Source organism: Gadus morhua, chromosome 20 (genome assembly GCF_902167405.1).
Source record: "Gadus morhua chromosome 20, gadMor3.0, whole genome shotgun sequence".
NCBI classification, from domain to species: Eukaryota; Metazoa; Chordata; class Actinopteri; order Gadiformes; family Gadidae; genus Gadus; species Gadus morhua.
In genome coordinates this window covers 11,392,838-11,413,220 of record NC_044067.1, presented here as the reverse complement: position 1 = coordinate 11,413,220, position 20,383 = coordinate 11,392,838, and the positions used below count along the sequence as shown (strand labels likewise).

Below are 20,383 nucleotides of genomic sequence, written 5' to 3'. Positions count from 1 at the left end.
AACACTTGTATTAAGTCAGATGCTTTATTGAATTATAAAAACATTCATCAAATTATTTTCAGATTAAAAAAACTCCCCCATAAGGCATTCCTGGATTCGTTCCTTCTTCAACCAAAAGTTATAATGAGGAAGAGGATGAAAATTGTCACAGATTATATGATTATTATGTGTGTGTTTGAATCTGGTAGCGCACATATGGCTAGATTGGAATGTAAGTAGTAGGAAAAATGATGTTTACTGCAAAAATGACAATTAATACACATAGACCTGTGATTCTGATCCTATCCGTGGATGATTGATCTGGAGATTTGATCTGGAAGATTGATCAAAGTAACATGGTTGTATGGAAAATGGTTATTTTTGGAACATAGTTCTTGTACCCTTAGGATATACTATGCATAGGAAAAACTGCCGTAGATCAACTATTCAGCTAATAAATTATACCCCCCACCATAGAGAAACAAAATGTACATTCTATACGGTTCATTTTTGCCTTCATTATCATTGAAATCAACTTAAACATATAAACATGTCACTACCCCACACAGGGCAATTATGTAATAAAGTAAGATATTTTTGTCCTTTGGCTAATGTGTGCTTTTGTGTGTGTCTGTGTGAACGCCGGCGTATGAACGTGTGTGTGTGTGTGTGTGTGTGTGTGAGTGAGCGTACATAAAAAATAAAGTAGATGTCATTGCCCTGATTCCTTTCAGAGTCCACTGCATTGTTGAGAAGAGACAATTCACATTAAAGTGACCGGTATAAGCGACGAGTAATAATGCAAAGAACACTTGTGCAGTCGTTCCATCATGCGGTTAAAGTGGCTAAAGCTCATTCTTCATAGAAACAACGGGTTAAATTACGGTATACGATAACTTGACACAATACATTTGCCCTTATTTTGATGTGTATGGGGGGGGGGGTGTCCTACTCCTACACTGGCATAAGGCCGAAGGGGTCTAGGCTGTCTGCCTCCTCGTTGTGAATGGGGATGGTGTCCATTGTGCCGATCTTCCCCATTGCGAAGTTGATGAAGACCTGGGAGGGGGGAGGTTTGTTGTTTAATGATGATCTGCATGTTCATTCACATATCTATACATGACAAACCTGTTCATCAAGCCTCATCTATCCATCCACTCAGTCATCCATTCATCCATCCATCCAACCATCCATTTTCTTTCCCAACTTGACCATGGCCATGACACCCCACAATATGGCGGAGACCAATCCCACATGGGCGGGGTTGGGTCAGTGCCAACTCAAATTAAAGTTAAAGCCAATATTCACTCTTCAAAAGCATAAACTCCTTTCTTATGTCCCACGGGCCCTATAACAATCCACCGTGCACCCCCAACACTATCCACCCTTTTTCTCCCCTTAAGGCTTCTCCTTCCTTATCAATCCTTATCTACCATCTTGTCTGTCTGGCGCGACAAACCCTCCCACCCAGGGCTCTCTCTCTCTCCCTCTCTCCCCCTCCACACACACACTCCTATAGCTCTCACCTCATCCAGTGTGGTCTGGCTGATTGAGAAGTGTTTGATGTGCAGAGCGTTCTTGTTGGTCTCCAGCTGGTGGAAGATGTCTGCAACTCCACCCGGAGCCACGGGCACATGGTACTCCACCATGGTGGAGTGCTGCTCCTGTTGGGGGAGAGGGGGAGGGAGAGAGAGGGAGAGGGAGAGGGAGAGGGAGAGGGAGAGGGATAGGGAGAGAGAGAGAGCGGGAAGGAATGATGAGACGAGGGCATCCAGCGCAACACAAACACTGTCAAGTTAAAAGTTAAAATGTGTGTGTTGTACCTAAACATGCCAACCCTGCTTACGATAATAAGCTTATGATAATAGCCTGTCATTTTTACAAGCTACGAAAAAAAGAGAGAGAGCGAAGGAAACCAAATGCTGAAATATACACAGACAATAAGTCACAGGCAGGCGTTAGTGTAAGTTGTCCAAGTAAGCACAACAAGGGAAGGGTTTCTGTGTAGACCAGAAGCGTTCTCCAGTTCATCTAGATTTAGTGTAGCCTATGCCTCCGGAGGTGGTTTTGACAACAGTTGTCTACATCACTGGTAAAACCATCCCATCTGTTTATACAGAGAAAACATATATCTCCACATCGCAATCTCCCACCTCACAAATGAACGATTCGTGGCTGAACGGCCTTTATCATCATGCATTTTGGGGGAACCATATCAGGGGAAGGGCGGCATTGATAGAGAAGATTGCAATTGAGTTATTATTATGAATCAGTTAGCTTGCTACAATAGAGCTCTGGGGTGATGTGCTCTGCTGATTACATTCAAAGATCTTTCATGTCCTTAAAAGGCTTCCTATCTGCTCCCAAAATCCAGGCTAACAAGTAAACACCTTTGTGCTTCTGTGTGGGGCAAATCCTGCTGTCTGTATTTTTAGATTACTTAGAAACTTTAACCAGCTTATTAGTGTCGCCCAGAAATATTTAATGTGTCTGTGCAGTGAAAGAGCACTTTAACCAGCTACGGGGAACCCACCTTGAGGTAGGTGCTGGGGAAGTTGAGCCGCATGAAGCTTGTGATGACATCCACATCGCAGGAGGCAAGGGCCAGGTACATCTTCACCGTGAACCCACTGCCAAACCTTGACAACAGGAATAAAGAAAGAGTACCCCACAAGGTCATTACCACTACGTGTCTGTTTGGGGGTTAGGGTGGGGGAGGGGTAGGCGGGGTCAGCGCGCGGGGGGGGGGGGGGGGGGGGGGGGGGGGGGTTGTGTCTGCGTGGGCGTTCAGCTGCGGCTGGAGGTCGTTCATTGGGTCGGGGAGGAGTCACTGACCTGTTCTTAATGTGCTGCAGGGAACCCAGGCACCGGAACTGACCCTTCACCATGATGGCCAGGCGGCTGCACAGAGCCTCACACTCCTCCATGCTGGGGCGGAGCAAGGTAGAGAGACAGCATGGACAGGGGGACGGAGAGGGTTAGAGAGAACGAGAGAGTAAGAGAGGTGTAAAAACAACAACAAAAGAATAGAGTGTAGACTCGCTTACGGTGGTTGCAAAAAGTTATTGAAGCTTTTTTGCTCAAATAAGTTCCTCTCTTACCCTGACCTCAACCCTTCCAACCCAACCATTTATCTTGGTTGCATTCACGTTAACCTTGCCACTATTCATTTGTAAACATATATTTTCCGTTTCTACTTCTTGTTATCCCAAATTTCCCTCCGGCGATGAATAAAGTATCAACATTTCTTATCTTATTCTATTTATTTCTTATCTTTCCAACTTTCTATACAAACGTATCCCTCTCCAACCAAATATAACATATTAGACATCCCGTCGAGGGCCAGCATGTCCTGCCTGGTGTGGAAGCAGAGCGTAACTGAAGGTGGTGGCCTGCTCACCTGTGAGAGGTGAGGACAACTGCACATTTCCCCTTGACCTCTTCCGAGATGATCTTCCAAAGGTGGCGTTTGGTGCGGGGGTCCATGCCTGAGCTGGGTTCATCCTGTTAAATACACAAACACGCACACATTAACGGAGAGGAGAGAGAGACACAGAGACAGACACAGAGACAGAGAGAGAGAGACAGAGACAGAGAACGAGAGAGAGAGAGAGAGAGAGAGAGAGAGAGAGAGAGAGAGAGAGAGAGAGAGAGAGAGAGAGAGAGAGAGAGAGAGAGAGAGAGAGAGAGAGAGAGAGAGAGAGGGACAGGGACAGATAGAGAGAGACAGGGAGAGAGACAGAGACAGGGAGGAGACAGAGAACGAGAGAGAGACAGAGGGACAGATAGAGAGCGACAGGGAGAGAGACAGAGACAGAGCGAGGGGGGGATCAAACCAAGAACAATAGATGAGACGAATGGGGGAAAGAAGGAAGAAGGAAAAAAACGAGCTCCAATGTGTCAGTGGAGCGACTGAAAGATCATTCTTCCGTTTCAACAAACAAAGTGGATGAGAGGGAGGACAAGGGAAAGAACTTTATAGGGGAGACAGGAGAGCAGATAGGAAGGGAGGGGGGAATTAGGAAGGTAGATAAAGGTATGGGGAGGATGGCAGGAGGGGGTCGATAAAGACGACAGAAAGAGACAAATTAGAAAAGACATACGGACGGCAGAGACGGAGAAGGAAAAAGGGCACTGAAAGAATCAAAGAATAAATGACAATGTTTTGATGAAGCAACCAATACAATGCTTGCTCATAATAAGCCTGGCAGGCTACGCTTGTTCCAGAAATTGAGGTAATGGAAAATTTGTCATACTTTCTGAAAGTCAAAGAAAACATATTTGAGAGGAATGGGAGAAAGATTATGAATTTATACGGCCACCGACTATATGTGAATGCGTAATTTAAATTGGATAATATTTATGTAATATCAATGAAAATCTTTTTTTATTTTATTTTGTCTATTAACCTGTGAACAGCAATGAAAGTAAAAAAAAAACAGTAGTCAAGCTAGAAACCTGGTTCCACCTTTAAAACTTTTGGAATAACAAGCTATTATTGCTTTGAGAGGGGGGTTGTGTGTGTGCGTGTGCGCGCGCGTGCGCGTGCGTGCGCGTGCGCGTGTGCGTGCGTGCGTGCGCGCGTGCGTGCGTGCGTGCGTGCGTGCGTGCGTGCGTGCGTGCGTGCGTGCGTGCGTGCGTGTGTGTGTGTGTGTGGTTGTGGGGGTGTTGGGGGGGGGGGGTTAAACGGGTACAGATGTCCCCTCACCAGGAGCAGGATCTGCGGATGTCCGATGAGAGCCAGTGCGGTGGAGAGCTTCCGACGGGTGCCACAGCTGTAGCCCTCGGTGACGGCGTCCCGGTGGGACACCAGCTCCAGCTTCTTCAACAAGTGGTTCACCACCTGGGGGGAGGAGGAGGAGGAGGAGGAGGAAGAGGAGGAGGAGGAGGAGGAGGAGGAGGAGGAGGAGGAGGATGGCAAAATTCAAAGGCTTAACATGACAACACCGAGGAACAAGCCGGAGCACAGCTGGAGCGCTGTTAAGAACTCCTAAACACAGTGCTACTCTGTCTCCCCCGTTCCTGGGGGAAGTAAGGTTGTTGTGTGACAGCGGGGGGGGGAGTGAGTTGGTCTAACAATGGTGATGGTGGAAAAGAGTGAATGGCAAACGCATTGTTATGCCTGTTTGAGCGCTAAAGCAGCGTGGGTTGTTGAAAAAGAAAAAGGAACAATAAAAAGGATTTGATGCATTGGAATGCATTGATCTTGAATCAACCAATGCACATGCATGGGTTGTTGTTATTTCGTCGATATTCCGGTAGCACTGAGTTTATTGTATTGTTTTATTAGAATGTACATTTCTTACAAACTCATAATATAATAACAACAACAAACCCCACACACCCCTGTGCCTTTCCCCTTTGATGATGCATGCTCATTACGCTTCACCAAAGTGAATGTCCATGCCAAAGGACCCCCATTATGGGCACTGGGCAGTCTTATGATCTGCAGTCCAGCCTACTGTCAGTGGGAGACGACCCAGAGAGCTGACGACCTCGCGGCTCTATATATATCCTCATCTCCAGCAAATTTGCCCACCACTGACGCTTGCACCATTACGGCCATTGTTGTCATCCCAATGACTGAAGCGAGAGGAGCCGTATCGACTGAAGCCGCGGTGATTAGACCCAGCCACATCCATTTCAGTGCCTGATTGTGCTCGCATGCATGTGAATGTGTGTGTGTGTTTGTGTGTGTGCGTGTGAGTATATGCATGTGTGAGTGCTCCGATAATTATGTGTGGTTGTGTATATGTGAGTGCGTGTTTCAATTAGAGGGTGTTTAAGCGTGTGTGTTTGTGTGTATGTCAGTGCGTGTATGTTTCTATTAGTGTTTTTACGTGAGACTGTCAGAGCTTATCACAATTGCAATTTGGTCCAGCCGTCACACTAAAATCGTTCTTGCAGAAGAAGGCTATTTTGCTTTTCAGCGCAGTTAACGTTGTAAATTCATTTTTATTTTGTCGCTATCTTTGGATCGTTCCCGCCAGCCACGTTCCACAATAAAAAAAAGACTTAAAGTAAATGGAATGAGAACGGACTGCAGGTTTCAGTAGTGTAAGAAAAGGCACCGAAAAAGGCTCCGGTATGTACAAAATCTCCCAGGATCAGGAGAATTGATTTAAATGGTAATCCCCCTGCACTGACACAACATCATCTTAATCTCCAGCAAGCCCGGATCCCACAAGCTGATAGCGAATGCCTTGAGCTGCTCTTTATTTCTATTTTTACCACAAGCGCTAACTTTCAGCGCACATCAATCAATGACCAAGCGGTACCTATTAAGCCCGAGAGTGGAAACCAGCGTGTTCCATTTTTACACACCGGCATCTCGTGCCTTTACAGCAATGTTTTGCTAGGCTGTTCGTTTTTTTTTATTTTTTCACGGTGCTGCTGCGAAGACACATTTCCGGAAAAGCAGTAAAAGGTTATATGTGGTTGTTAACGACCGTACCCCATCAATCTCCCGCTTGGAGATGCCGCGGATGCGGGCATAGAAGTACAGGTGTTCCTTCCCAGTGAGTAGGTTGTCCAGGGCGTCCACTTGGGGACAGTAACCAATGTTTATGCCCTGGTCACGGCACTCCATGATGTCCACCATGCGCCTGGAGGCAGAGGGATAAAAACAAAGCATGAATAAGAGTCATATTTCTCCTTCCAATCGTCCACGGGCGCCGGGACAGATGGAGGAAATATGTGCAGGTGAACCCGTTGGCCCTGCACTGTGCCGTCCACGGAGAAGCCAACATTTATGGGCATAAAGAGCAATCACCTGCTTTTTTCTTTTTTTCATTCTCCCTGGAAAAATGAATCATTTCCACTTTACTAGTCTGAGTTATGTCTACTCTGTGTTGGTCTCTGCTCTGCATTGGAATGTGTGTGGGGGGGGGGGGGGGGGGGGGGAGAAGCACAAAACTCAATTTACCGATAAGCGGCTGAAAGTAATTTCTCTCGGAGGATCAATAAAGTACATACCTTATCTATATATCTACAGTATATATCTGTGATCCAGATCCGTGCTTTACCACTGTAACAAACTGAGGTCATCACTTCCTGGTGGGAAGTTAACCCACCTGCTATGGCTTAATTTCTTTCCATATAAAAATAATTGAAGTAATATTTCAGAATCACACACGTTTTGGTGCTGCTACTGCCACTAAAAGGTTGGAGAGATTTAACTAGCCCACCACCAAATTGAAATCATAACCGTTATCCCTCCACGGCGACCGTATCCATCCACTTTAGGAGATTTAAGCTCATGTTTCACATTAAAGTTGATATGTATATTATTGCAAGTATATTAAAGGATATTAGCAGATGAGCCTGAGGCATGACTCACGTCATTATGAGTGGACGTAAAATAGCCTGGATTAAAATATGCATTGCGTTGACTCAGCATTGACCGAGTCAGCGGCCCTCATACCCGTCAACATCCTTGATCTGCGCGGTTCCGTCGGTGGGACTGACGTCTCCGGTCAGCATCTTGAAGGTAGTGGTCTTTCCGGCTCCATTCACACCGAGCAGGCCAAAGCACTGAGGACGATGCACCAGGAAAAGGACACTGATGAGTTGACGCTCAGTGGCAGAAGGTTTGAATGGGTTTTGGACGCAGATTTGTTGTAACCACCACATTTATAGTGTATGAAGTTGTATTAATTAAGAAGCATCGTGTATAACTCATTGGGGAAGCGAGTGTTTACAATTTTTAAAAGTATGGTCTTTGTTATGGATTTCCACTTGCAAAGCAAAGCATATTTTATATGTTTTTCCATTTTCTTAAACCATGCAGTCTAATCAATTTCCAGGAAACTTAGTAATTCATTGTAAGGATGAATAACATTATAGCACATAGATCAAATTTGAATCAACAAAAGAGAAAGACACTTAGTCTTCTCTGGCAAATTGGTTGTTGGTTTTTTTCTGTGTCATATAATTGTTTTAATACATTTTAATTGAATAGTCTTGTTTGTATGAACCATTAAAAAGTAGCAGGAGAGGTCCTCTTCAGAGCAGAATATCAATTCAAGTATTCCTTATTAAAACCATAAAGTACAGGTCATTATTGTCGGGAAAGCATTACAAAACCTTTGTTTCTTATTATATTATTAATATATATATACTTATATTATGTTATTACATTGGCATCAACTAATGTCCCTTTCCACTGGATTTCCTGTTTGGTTGCTCTTCCAAACCAGTGACTAACCCTTCATCGGCCATATTGCATCCTAACAAAAACACATTCCCAATGTGCCTGTCCGTAAAATGTTTTCAATTGGACCTGTGTCAAAGGAAAGGAATATCTTAAACGGGTCGCCTGGAACGCAAACGAGGTAACAGAGGAATACTGGCTTATAAAAGAGGATAGTAAACTACTGCTAACGACTTCACCGGGACACATAATGGGCACTTATAGCTGCGCTCTTAAACAATATTGTGGGAAAAAGACGTACAACAACACAAGGAGCTTTTAAGACCTCAAAACGGGTGACCTAAATAAGGGGTCGGAACTAGTGATCGACCGATATATGTAACATTTGTTATCATCATTGTGTCATTTTGTAAATTGAGGGAGGCTTAGCCTCCCAAATTTACAGGTGTGGAAATGTAGGTCTGGAAATCCAGACCTACATCTAGAAAGCTGTAGGGTCTGGCAACGAGTAATTAAAATGGCCCAACTCGAGGGGCCGCACCAAGCATGCTTTTGAAAATAGCAGAAGAATACAAGGGGTGACGTATCCAGACCAGTGGAGCTAACCAATAGATAAGACTCTTGACGTATCCGGTCGGTAAAACAGCAACACTTTTGGCCCACCTATATTGATACATCGATGTGATTGATTAATGTTCTGGGCCAGGGGATGCCCAGAATATACACAAGTATATTGCTCGTTCCCAGAGTGACTCGCTGAGCAAATTCAAATTGTGCTCTTGTGAGAACTCTGGATTTCCAGGGTAGTATCGGTTCAAAATATTGGCTCAAGAAAATCGTTATCGGCGTATCGGTTATTGGCTAAGGCTGATGAAAAAAAAATCGGTATCGGCCCTAAAAAACCCAAACGGTCGATCCCTAGTCGGAACCCGCGGCCTCAAGCAAACAGAGTAAACAAAAGGAGGTAAGCGTGCTGGGGGCTCACCTCGCCGGCGGGGATGCCCAGGGACACCTGGTTGACGGCGTGGACCTTCTTGTTGAGGTACTGGTAGACCTTGGAGAGGCGGCAGACTTGCAGGAGGTCAGAGTTGGCCTCGCCGCTGGAGACGCGGGCGTGCTCCGCCGTCACGTCCTCGTCCTCGCCGTCCTGGCCGTCCTGGCCGTCGACCGCCACCGGGGGCAGCACTCTCTTGCCCATGGTCAGACGCCTGAGGATAGGGAGGAAGGAGGAGGGAAGGAAGGAAGGGAGGACGGAAGGGAGGGAGGGAATAGGATAGAGCCCGAGTGTTTATCGTGCATACTTTTGAGACACTTTCAATCAGGGTCGAATCAGGGGAGAGGGAAAGGGTAGGTTCCTGGATCATTCTGTGCCAGCAGACTGTGTGTATGTCAGTCTAAACTAGGTGTACAAAATTATTGTGTTTTCAAAAGCAACATGGAAAGTGTGAATATTGCTGTAGTTCTGCTTTAGCTTTACTGATTGCCGGTAAACCCACACAACATCCGACAAGGTTGTTAAATTCCAAGAGTTCCATCATATGGAGGGATGTGAAACAGTATTTTGAATTGTCAAACCAAATAGAATGCCGAGAGAATAGATTAGGCGAGAAAAGTTTTTCCTTCTCTGAACCAATTTGATATATGTTGCCAGTGAAGGGCTCTGCACTGGTAGAGCCGAATAAATCGGACAGGGCCAGGATAGAATTCAAACGGATTCCATGTCCTACGACTGGATTAGAGGGATTTTTGGTCTTTATGAGAGGATTTTATAATTTTCCCTTTGACGGTTCCAAGATTGTGATAAAACCATCATGCTGTAAGTCTATCCCAACCAAGTACTTCCAATGCATTGCAATACTTGATCTAGAATACAAAGGCTCCTAAACTCCTCGTTAAACATTCAAAAATATTTGTGAGAAATGTGAAACCATCTGTTGAAAGCCCAGTATATACAGTGGGTGTTTGCCCTTGGCATGTTCCCATGTAATTAAAGTTGACCAACAACAACAAGAACAACAACAACGACCATTCCATTCCCATGTGCGTCCACAGAGACTCTCAAGCCGAAGCAGTACATTGACATGCAATCTGTGCAACTTCGATATAAAGAAGACAGAAAGACGGGCATTTCATGAATATGTATTCGAAGTTAAGGACGAAAACAATAAAAAAAAAAACATCTTTCCATCAATAATTCATGAGTTTATTAATTTTGTAGTCCCTTCGCGTCCTAAAAAATCCCCCGGAGCAAAAGTGCTTAGGTAACCTGAGGGCACGGGGGGATACAGGGGGGGGCTGGGGGTGGGGTGGCGGGGGCGGCGGCGGCGTTGGCTCTCACCAGACTTTGCGGAGGAGCCCCCTGTTCAACAGCAGCCGCAGTGCGAAGAACACCAGGCCCTGCAGGAAGGCGGACAGGAACACCGGGCCCAGGCCGGCGGCCGAGAAGGGCTCCCTGTAGGCGTCCACGCCGTAGCCGCTGAGCAGCTGCACCTCCATGTTGTTCCGCGCCAGCTCCATCAGCCCATTGCCGAAGCTGAACTGGGGGAAGACGAGCAGGCCCCGGCTCAGACGGTTGTAGAGCAGCTGGATGGCCTGTGGGGGTGGTGGCGGTGGTGGAGAGGGGGAGGGAGAGGGGGAGGGAGAGGGAGAGACAAATGGTATTTAAGATCAGGCGGAGAGAGAGGGAGGGTGTAAGAGTGATGAGGAGGAGAGGGGGAGAGACACAGAGAGACTGATAGAGAGAGAGTGATGAGGGAAGAGGACAGAGAAAAATACTATTATCAATCAGGGAGAGAGAGAAGAGAGAGAGGGATGAGGCTGACAAGAGACATACAAATACTATTAAAGATCAGAGAGAGAGATAGAGACTGACAGAGAGAGTAGGAATAGGCAAAAAGGAAATCACCAAGCTATTGAATGTTGAAGTTGGAAGCTATAGATGTTTTCATTGATAATGTCAAGATGGTCTTTACATAATCACATCAACAGGTGTAGGACTCCGATGTGCATTTTCCAAAACAATCAATTAATAAGGAATCCAGCGAACAGTGGCCTGAATAAATATAAATACTAAAAGATACATAAATATATTAAAAAGGGACCACCACTGTGCCATGTTCTCCATATCTTGTTTGAATGAGCAGCAAAAGCAAGGTTTCCATAACCAAATCTGTTTTGAATCCACCTTAGCCCATAACCACACAAAACCCAGCATAAATAATTGTATTGTGTATTCCCTTGCTATCGTATTCAATGGGGCCCATTCTTCTAGTGTGTTGCGTCGCGTCTGACCTCTGTGTCGGTGACTGAGATTTGACTCATGAAGAAGAGGATGGAGGTGGGCAACACGGTATTGATGCTGATGAAGAGGTTGATGCACACGTAGCTGATGAAGGCCATCTCTGCATCCTTGAAGACTCCCGCGAGGAGGTACATCCAGGGGAAGGTGGAAAACCTGAGGAGTTGTTCAGGAGAGCGTTGTAAGTCTCGTCCGTTTAGGGTTTAGCTCATCAGCAATGGACCTTATGCATCCGGTTGGTTGTGTGAAGTAAGTAAGGGGAAAAAATGATATAATGCCTGAGCACATATGTACCGTATATATATGTGTATGAATATATTATGGATTGATATGCTAAGCCTGACAGCATGAACAGGTTTTCATCATCATCATCATCATCATCATCATCATCATCATCATCATCATCATCATCATCTTCCTCCACATCATCATCATCATCCACCTCCTCATTAATAGATCACTACAACTGTTGAGGAACTGACGCGGGCGTCAAGAGTATAATTAATACTGTACTTATTTTCTTTGGAATAAGATGCAGAAAATGGAGCAGCAAGATATGGTTCTTATCACCAGGACAAGACACTCAATGAGGCTACATGGCTGGATTAAGGCTCAACCAAAAATAGTATGCTTGTTCAATTGCTGGTTTTTCCAAGGCCGTCATCGAGAAACAGAGAACAACAGGCTGACCAGGAGGGAGCAAGAGAGAAAGAGAGAGCGAAAGAGAGTGAGAGCGAGAGAAATAAAGAGAGGGAGAAGAGGAGCAAGATATGGAGAGGGAGAGAGAAAGAGGGAGAGATGGAGGGGGAAAGATTGAGACACACATACATAAAATGAAAGCTAGAGAGAGAGCGCGAGCGAGAGAGTGAGAGAGAGAGATTGATAGTGACAGAGCCAAGACAGAGAGTCTACCTCAAATGCTACCTAAACCTCCCCCCTCCCACACACACACACCCCCACACACACACACACACACAGAGACACACATGGACGCACACACACACACACACGTAAGATGCTTTGCAGGCAGACTGTGGGTGCCAAGCCATGATGTGGAACAGCAGAAGCAGGCAAGCTGCAAAGCCGCCTGGCCCAGGTGGGACCAAGCGGGCGGGGAAGGCAGTGGGGCCACGTGCTGCGCCCGGTGCAGCAGTGTGATTATTCATGGCCCGAGGAAGGAGACATCTGGCTGATAAACGAGGGGACAGAGTGCTGAGCTGGCCTCCTACAGCCCCTGCAGGCCCTCCAGAGTGCCACAGGAGGTGGGCCACGCTTACCGTACAACTCCTAAGCTCCTGGCTGTGTGTGTGTGTGTGTGTGTGTGTGTGTGTGTGTGTGTGTGTGTGTGTGTGTGTGTGTGTGTGTGTGTGTGAGCCTGTGTGGGTTTGTGTGTGGCTGTGTGTGAGTGTGTGAGTGTCTGGGTGTTTGGGTTCCACTCAACAATCACTCTGCTTGTTCCCGATCTGGATCACGTGTCATTGCCCAGGTTTTTGTCTCAAGGCGTGTCAAATGTTTTGTTTATTTGAAACGTAGCAATGTGTTCATAAGAATAAGGATACGTTGTGTTATTGTGGGTTTTTCTTCCCGAACAGAAAATATCTTTGATCACGAGAGGGACATTTTTTACTTGGCCTGCAATGGCTTATCAACAACACACCTGGTTGCCTTTTAACATAGGACAAATGCATATCAATGGTTTGTAATTGATTCCTTTATCGTTAACTTAAGGTGACTAAAAACGAAAAGATATCATTCATTTCCACTCTCCTCAGATTGTCTAACACATGCTCGACCATTGCGATGCGAGGTCCATCCAAACACCGACCCAATGCAGGAACGCACACACACACACACACACATAATACAGACATAATACGGCACTGACCCGAAGAGCACCAGGAGCAGGGTGACGGCGGACAGATTCTGCCTGTCTGTGAATGCCGGGATTTGGAAGGCTGCAATCACACCCACGGTCAGGAACACCGGGATGAGGTACAGTGTCTAGAGGGGGCGAGAGAGAGAGAGAGAGAGAAAAAGAGAGACAGAGAGAGGGAAACAGACAGAGAAAAGCATGGAGGGAGAGAGGGTGAGTCAGGAAAAAGCTTTGAAGGAGTTGAAATGAATGATGGAAGGTCATTTGAGAAGATGATGTGTATGATTTGAGAAAATGGCTCTTAATTGTGAATGAGGGTTAATAATTGTGAATAAGGGTTAATTTAGATTTATCCGATTGTTTTAGAGTGCGTTTCAAAGGGTACTCTGCCATTTCTTGGTTGAATCGCCGACATGTTTTGTGAGGCTGATATGATTGACGATTGCTTAATTAAATTAAATGTGTGGGTTATGCTGGCTGTATAGTTGAAAAGGGAACACTTCACCGGGGCACATCCACATTTGCTGCCTCCGTTGCATGTGTGTGGTTGTGCGTGCATGCGTGTGTGCATGTGTGCGAGCGTGTTCTCCTGACATGATTACTTTTGAACGCACGATCAGCCAACTGCAATGACCAAATATGGGCCCCCTTCGGGAATTCTTTTTTATATTGTAGACCCAAAATAAACTCTGCGCGACATGCGCGTGACAGGGCGAGGGTGAAGGAAGTAGACGGGGCGGTCACCATGTCGTAGAGGAAGTTGACGGTCCAATACAGGGGCTCCCCGATCCCGGAGATGTGCTGCATCCGCTTGGCGCCGCTGTGGTGCTCATGGACCTCGTAGATGGCGAAGCTGGACGTGGTGATGGCGTAGCCCGTCATCACGCAGATGGCCACCAGGAGCTGGATCAGCCCGTGCACACTTGAGTAAAAACACATACAAACACACACACGAGCACAAACACACATGCAGGTTACGTTTAGGTGAGTTCCAGCGCAATACGTGGCTGTTGGCAGTCAAAGTCAGCTTCCTTGTCAATTCCAATGTATGTGCCAGACAAACAGAGGCATCGGAATTGCGTTTGTCTCCAAGCCACGGTGCAATAAGGAGAAAAGTGTATGGCAAAACAGCTAAGGCAAAACCAACGGTATATATAAATTAAGCTAAAAAAAAAAAATGGATTGAAATGTGCACTATGAGTTCTTGGGGGCAAATGGTAGGGGGGGGTAAAAGTCCGGAGTTCTTGAGGGCAGAGGGGAGGGAAGGGAGAGAGGGGAGAGAGTTGAGTTTCCAGACAGCCTGGTGGAAAAAGCTGTTTTTCACCAAAACTGAAACACATCCGTCATGCGTTTAATCCTGAGCAATATTGCTTATTGTATACATTGCAACCACAATGAAGAGCCCACATAACATCTCACCCATCTCAAGCTCCCTCGCTGCCATTTGCACTCATACGATTTGCGGTAGCAGCAAGCGATTGGTCTGTTCACCTGCCTGTTCCGTCCCCCCCTCGGGTCAAAACCAATCCCCCCAATCACAGCTCGAGCGCCACTGCAGACGTGTGATCGGCTTGCCCCAGACTGCTAGGGCCTTCCTCCAGGCTCTCTTGTACAATGTGTCATGAAGATAGACTGGAAATCGAGGAGAGTTGGGGCTCCCGTAGGTCAGCACCTCTAGCCGTCGTAAACTTTCCTGTGACAAACTCTGGTTTGAGGAGCGTGCAAAAATAAAGCAAGGTTGGAAACACCCGTCATCTCCAGTCACTTTAAAGGTGAGGAGGGAGACGGAGGGGGTATGACTCGACGGCCTTTAGATTTGGTGGTGCTGATTTGATAAATGCCATCCTTCCTGCCAAGGTTTTTTTAAAGGTGAGATGTTATGGGGGTTCTTCATAGCGGTTGCAATGTATACAATATGCAATATTCCTCAGGATTAAACGCGAGACAGATGTGTTTCAGTATCAGGTTGCCATTAATCTCTGGGTTTAGACGTTTATCCTCCTTTTAAAGTCTCTGTCGAGGGTCGAATAACCATCAAAGGCAAGTTAACCTTTATCTCCAGCTATTAAAGGTACGCAGGGCAGTTGACGCAATACAATACAAGATTGTTGCTTATTGTATTGTTAAACTCATTAAAAATAACTTTGCCTTATCTTCTGGCTTATCTAATCAACATGGCTTCCCCTTGCTTTGTTCAGGTCGCCTAAAATGAAATGTCAGGTGCCTTTGATGTTTACCAAACACAAATGCTTGATTCTTTGAACTGACTAGTGAAATGACTTGTAAAATCGTAGGTGTGTGGGGGGGGGGGGCTCACGATAAATATGCACCCATTAATGCCAAACAGCTTTGTCTTGAAGATAACGCGCTGCATTTCCTGCCACTGACAAGACAATGGCCAACGAAGGAATGGATTGATACGTATCGTGTTGTTTGGCTGCCAATGGGTCTTAAAAAAACGTATTAAACCCCATTAAATGGGATGAGAGGAATATCTCTTCGATAAACTGTGCAGTTAAAACCGTTGTTTTCGTGTGAGTGTTTGTTCATGTGTGTGGGTGTGTGTGGCTGTTTGTGTGTGTTTGTGTGTGTGTGTGTGTGTGTGTGTGTGTGTGTGTGTGTGTGTGTGTGTGTGTGTGTGTGTGTGTGTGTGTGTGTGTGTGTGTGTGTGTGTGTGTGTGTGTGTGTGTGTGTATTGAAGATATATTGAAGATATATTGATCCTGAAGATATATTGATCCTGATTCTCAGTAAAGGATGCACCGTAGCAGGCATTCATTCACCTGTGCACCAGCATTCACATCCACCAATCAGCTGATCCGCTTAACGATTGGCTCGTTCACGAGTAGATAAGGACGGCACAACATGCCAATTATTCAGTCATCTAAAAGTCACTTGAATTTAAGAGGGAGATGATCTTGGTCGTATTTATTTACTCCTCACGGAAATTCCCTGAAATATTACCTCCAAAAAAACACACATGCAAAAATAAGTAGCCGGCCGAATTTGCACATCATCCAGAGTTATCCATCCCGCTTGAAATGTCTTGGAAGGTATGCTGATGATATTTTGTACGCGTGTGTGTTAATACCACGCGCAAAGGTAATTAGTCTCAGACACTAATCTGGATACGTCTGGCAAAAAGATAGCGGCCCTGAACCGTTCTGACAGACAGACAAGTACTGAGAAAACCCTTAGCAGCTAAGAAGGCTTGTTATCAGAAAGGCCACCGATGCCCTTGCAGGATTTGCCCTCTCTCTCTCTCCCTCTCTCTGTCTCTCTGTCGCTCTCCCTCTCTGTCAAAGCCAGAGGTGTCCGGACAAGGCATCAGGGAGTGGTAAGCCTGCCGTCCTTAATACCGCTTAGGTCAAATCAATACCGGGCGACAAAGGAGCCCAATAATGACAGGAGCCACCGTACAAGGAGACAAAAAGGTTTAAGCCCAAAAATGGACACCGTTTTGCAAAGTCACCGTAGGCAAAAAATTTGGCTTAACAAAATTGCCGATCTGTTGAGCAGGCTGTCTATAGTCCTTGGCACATGCCAACCCCACCACGGCCCATTCCCCGGCGGAGCGGCCCTGGACAGCGTTCCCGATGAACTTGTATCGGGAGGGGGAAGTGTGTGGGCGGAATCAATCCTCCTCTGTGCTACCTTGAGGGTAAACACCCTTTAGCGCGCAGCGTCTGTGATCGATATTGCTAGATCAGCACCAGCATTCCTCTAGAAAATCAAATATGAATTAATATGGCTCGTCGGGTAGGAGCCACAGCACTGCCCCTGACCTCTCCTCTGTGTGTGTGTTTATGTGAGGGAGTGTGTCTGTGTGTGTCTGTGTCTGTGTGCGTGTGTGTTTGTGTGCCTAGGTGTGTATAAGTGTGTGTCTGTGCGTGTGCGTGAGGTGAGAGATGTGTGGGTGCATGAGGTGAGATATGTGTTTGTTTGTGTGTGTGTGTGTGTATGAGGTGAGATATGTGTTTGTGTGTGTGTGTGTATGAGGTGAGATATGTGTGTGTGTGTGTGTGTGTGTGTGTGTGTGTGTGTGTGTGTGTATGTGTGTGTGTGTGTGTGTGTGTGTGTGTGTGTGTGTGTGTGTGTGTGTGTGTGTGTGTGTGTGTGTGTGTGTGTGTGTGTTCCTTACACTGCGTCCTCGTCATCTGCCCTGCCAAAGTAGGGATGACTGGAAACGGAGATTGCTGCAGGAGAAGACACACAGAAAACCAGAAAACCAGACAGACAGAGGTGTAGAGGGTTAGTCCATGGGCTCCTATCTGGCCCTTGGGTTCCCAGACCATCCATCATACCCCCCCCAACCACACACACACTCACACCTCAAGTCCATAGCCACATTTCTCATTACAGCCCTAATGCTCAATTCCCTCGGTATTTTGCCATTTCTATTCGGCTTATAATGCACGGATCCAATCTTTTGCAAGTGACCATTTCGGTCATATGGCCAAAGATAAGCTATGTGTTAGAAACATATGAAAGTGGCTCAAATCTGATCTGAAAATCTGATTAGTGTGCTAACAGATTGGTTTCAGACAACCCGGGCCTGGCATTGGGAGTGTGGGCTTAATACAGTAGTTAATAGTCACTGTTCATACGCAGGCAGGTTCAAGTAGACACAGGTGAACACTTTTTTTGTTCTTCTGCTAAGGGCCATTACGTTCTGAAGCAGTCATAATGGCCATTCCTCAGAGAAGGAGCATTTTAAGGTCAGTGTTTTGCTTTAGGCAACTCTGGCTAATATCCTTCAGTGAAATGATAGCCTAATGAGGCTCAACTCAGTGCCGGGGGATAAATCAATCCCTAGCAGTGAAAAGTCCTTTAAGAAGAGTTCTTGTTCTTCTTATTACCCCTAATGCTTTTGTTCCAACACATTTAAACAAAAATGCGCTGCTTTCTTTGTTATGGTTTTACTAAAAGGCTTTAGCACAAGGAATACGTTTAATTCATTGTTTAGCATTTGTGCTCCAGACAACATTTGTCTAAATGTTATGAGGTACGTGTCTGACTCTAGTTATGCAAAAGGAGAATATTGGCATCGAATGGAAGTTTTACATTTGCATGCAATTATAAGGAGCTAATTGTATTTCTGTCTGTGTGTACAATAAATTGCACACACAGTAATTGTATGCATACATGTTCTGGTTAATGTGCAGGTTTACGTATGCGTTCTGGTTTTCTCAGCCACATGTGTCAACGTATTTATGTGTGTGTGTGTGTGTCTGTGTGTGTATGTGTGTGTGCACGTGCTTGTGTATTTGTGTGTCGTGCCGTACTCCCGCCTCAGGGCAGACAGTCAGGCAGACCCACCCGGCTCAAAAAATAAAATAAAAATGAAAATATAAAACAGTGGATCAGCCTCATTCCTTCAGCAGACCTCAGGCTCATATGTATTCCTGCCGCGGCGTCGCACCCAGAGTCAGAAGACACACAGTGCCCCCTGGCTGCAACTGGAATAACTATGGACTAAAATTTGCTACGCAGGCTTTCTCCAAAGGCCGGGCCACGCCTGCCTGCCCGGCTGCCTACTGAGTGGTGGGAAAAGGAAATCCATGTCTAGCTTGTTTCGTTTGCTGAGCTTTGATAAATCCCTTTTCCCTTAATCTCTTTATGGTTTTGGTTGGAGAGATGTTGTATTGAAAGCTTTATATCAAACGCAACCACATATCCATTAGTGCTTTGAGACGGGGCTACCATTAAATAACGTTTGGGTTTTTAATGGCTATTGATAGTGATACTGGATGGAGATGTGAAGGTGAACTCGCTCACCGTATTGCTCCTTGTCTTGGTCTGCCGGGAGGTTGGAGCGCAGGATGAGATTGTTGAGGCTGTTGAGGTATGCCGGCATCGAGTGGTGGCCGTCTGGGTTGTACCACACCTGGGGTCAGCACACACACACACACGCGCACACGCACACAAACATGCATATGTACATGCACGCACACATGCATACACATACACATACACACACATACATAAAGACACACACACACACGCGCACACACACAAACACACGCATGCAGGGACAAACACAGTTACACAAACATGCACACACAAACAAATCGGTTAATGCATACACAATTTCAAGTGAACCAGTAAAGACACATAAACAAAGAGTGTTACAGTCTGTTTGTTTCTGTGGCAAAGCTGAAAACCAAAATAAATACATAAATAAAATATATTTTCACACACTCACAGTATGAAGTGCTGCGGTAAACAATGCCAATTTAGCAGCAACACTGACAACAGAACCACGTCTCTCCATCTGGACCACAGGGCCTCTCAGATGGTGTCTGCACCCCCGCAAGATAACCATTTACTGGGCAGGCCCTACACCAACACGCCTGTGGCCTAAAGCCCGGGTATGGAGAGTCGGCTTACCTTGGCCAGGCTGCGGTCTTTAGGCACCTCTCGGAGATCCATCTGCAGGCCAGCTGGGATTGGCTGGCCGATTTCAAACCCTCCATATCTGGGACGGAGGAAGGAGAGGGATCAACGTCTTTACTTATCGGTTTGCTGTCGGTTTTCAATGAGAAATTTGTCGTGCTATATGTATTTACGGTTAGTTCCTGGGATATTAATAAAATATATAAATTTATCTTTTTAAGTAAAAGTATGTTCAGTCAAAATCGCAGTGTGTATATGGACCTGTTGCGGATGTATTCATTGGTTGTGGCGATGAGATAGTGCTCAACGTTGAGGCCAGTCAGGTTGAAGAACGTCTGGGAGGAGGGCAACTTCTTATGGGGGGGCTTGTATGTGTTTTCAGCGCACACCTGTAGGGACAGACACTTAGAGACTCTGTCCCTCCATGATGTACAAACTACCTTTCTCTGGCAAGCACCCAGGCTCCGGAATAGACCCATTTCAGGTGATGCACACAATGAACAGACAATGGCAATCATGCAGAGCAGAATGATTTTCACACGCATGCACGCACACACACACATAAACACAGACACACAGACGCACAGATGCACACACACACACACACACACACACACACACAAATACACACACGCACACACACGCACACACACACACACGCACAGACACACACACACACACACAC

General features: G+C 46.0%; 1 protein-coding gene across 1 annotated transcript in view; it reads right to left on the bottom strand.

Annotated features, from left to right (window-relative positions):
• Positions 1–5: 5 nt before the first annotated feature.
• The window catches only part of abca12 (ATP-binding cassette, sub-family A (ABC1), member 12), a 73,343-nt gene continuing 52,965 nt past the window's right edge, over positions 6–20,383 (bottom strand). Inside the window, 17 exon segments of the mRNA XM_030344002.1 lie at positions 6–1,038; positions 1,506–1,643; positions 2,513–2,618; positions 2,815–2,907; positions 3,380–3,483; positions 4,688–4,822; positions 6,434–6,584; positions 7,403–7,512; positions 9,117–9,339; positions 10,470–10,723; positions 11,423–11,585; positions 13,315–13,430; positions 14,047–14,224; positions 17,444–17,498; positions 19,081–19,189; positions 19,693–19,780; positions 19,960–20,087. Of these exon segments, the coding sequence (XP_030199862.1) occupies positions 934–1,038; positions 1,506–1,643; positions 2,513–2,618; positions 2,815–2,907; positions 3,380–3,483; positions 4,688–4,822; positions 6,434–6,584; positions 7,403–7,512; positions 9,117–9,339; positions 10,470–10,723; positions 11,423–11,585; positions 13,315–13,430; positions 14,047–14,224; positions 17,444–17,498; positions 19,081–19,189; positions 19,693–19,780; positions 19,960–20,087 (2,256 nt within the window). The 3' untranslated portion in view covers positions 6–933.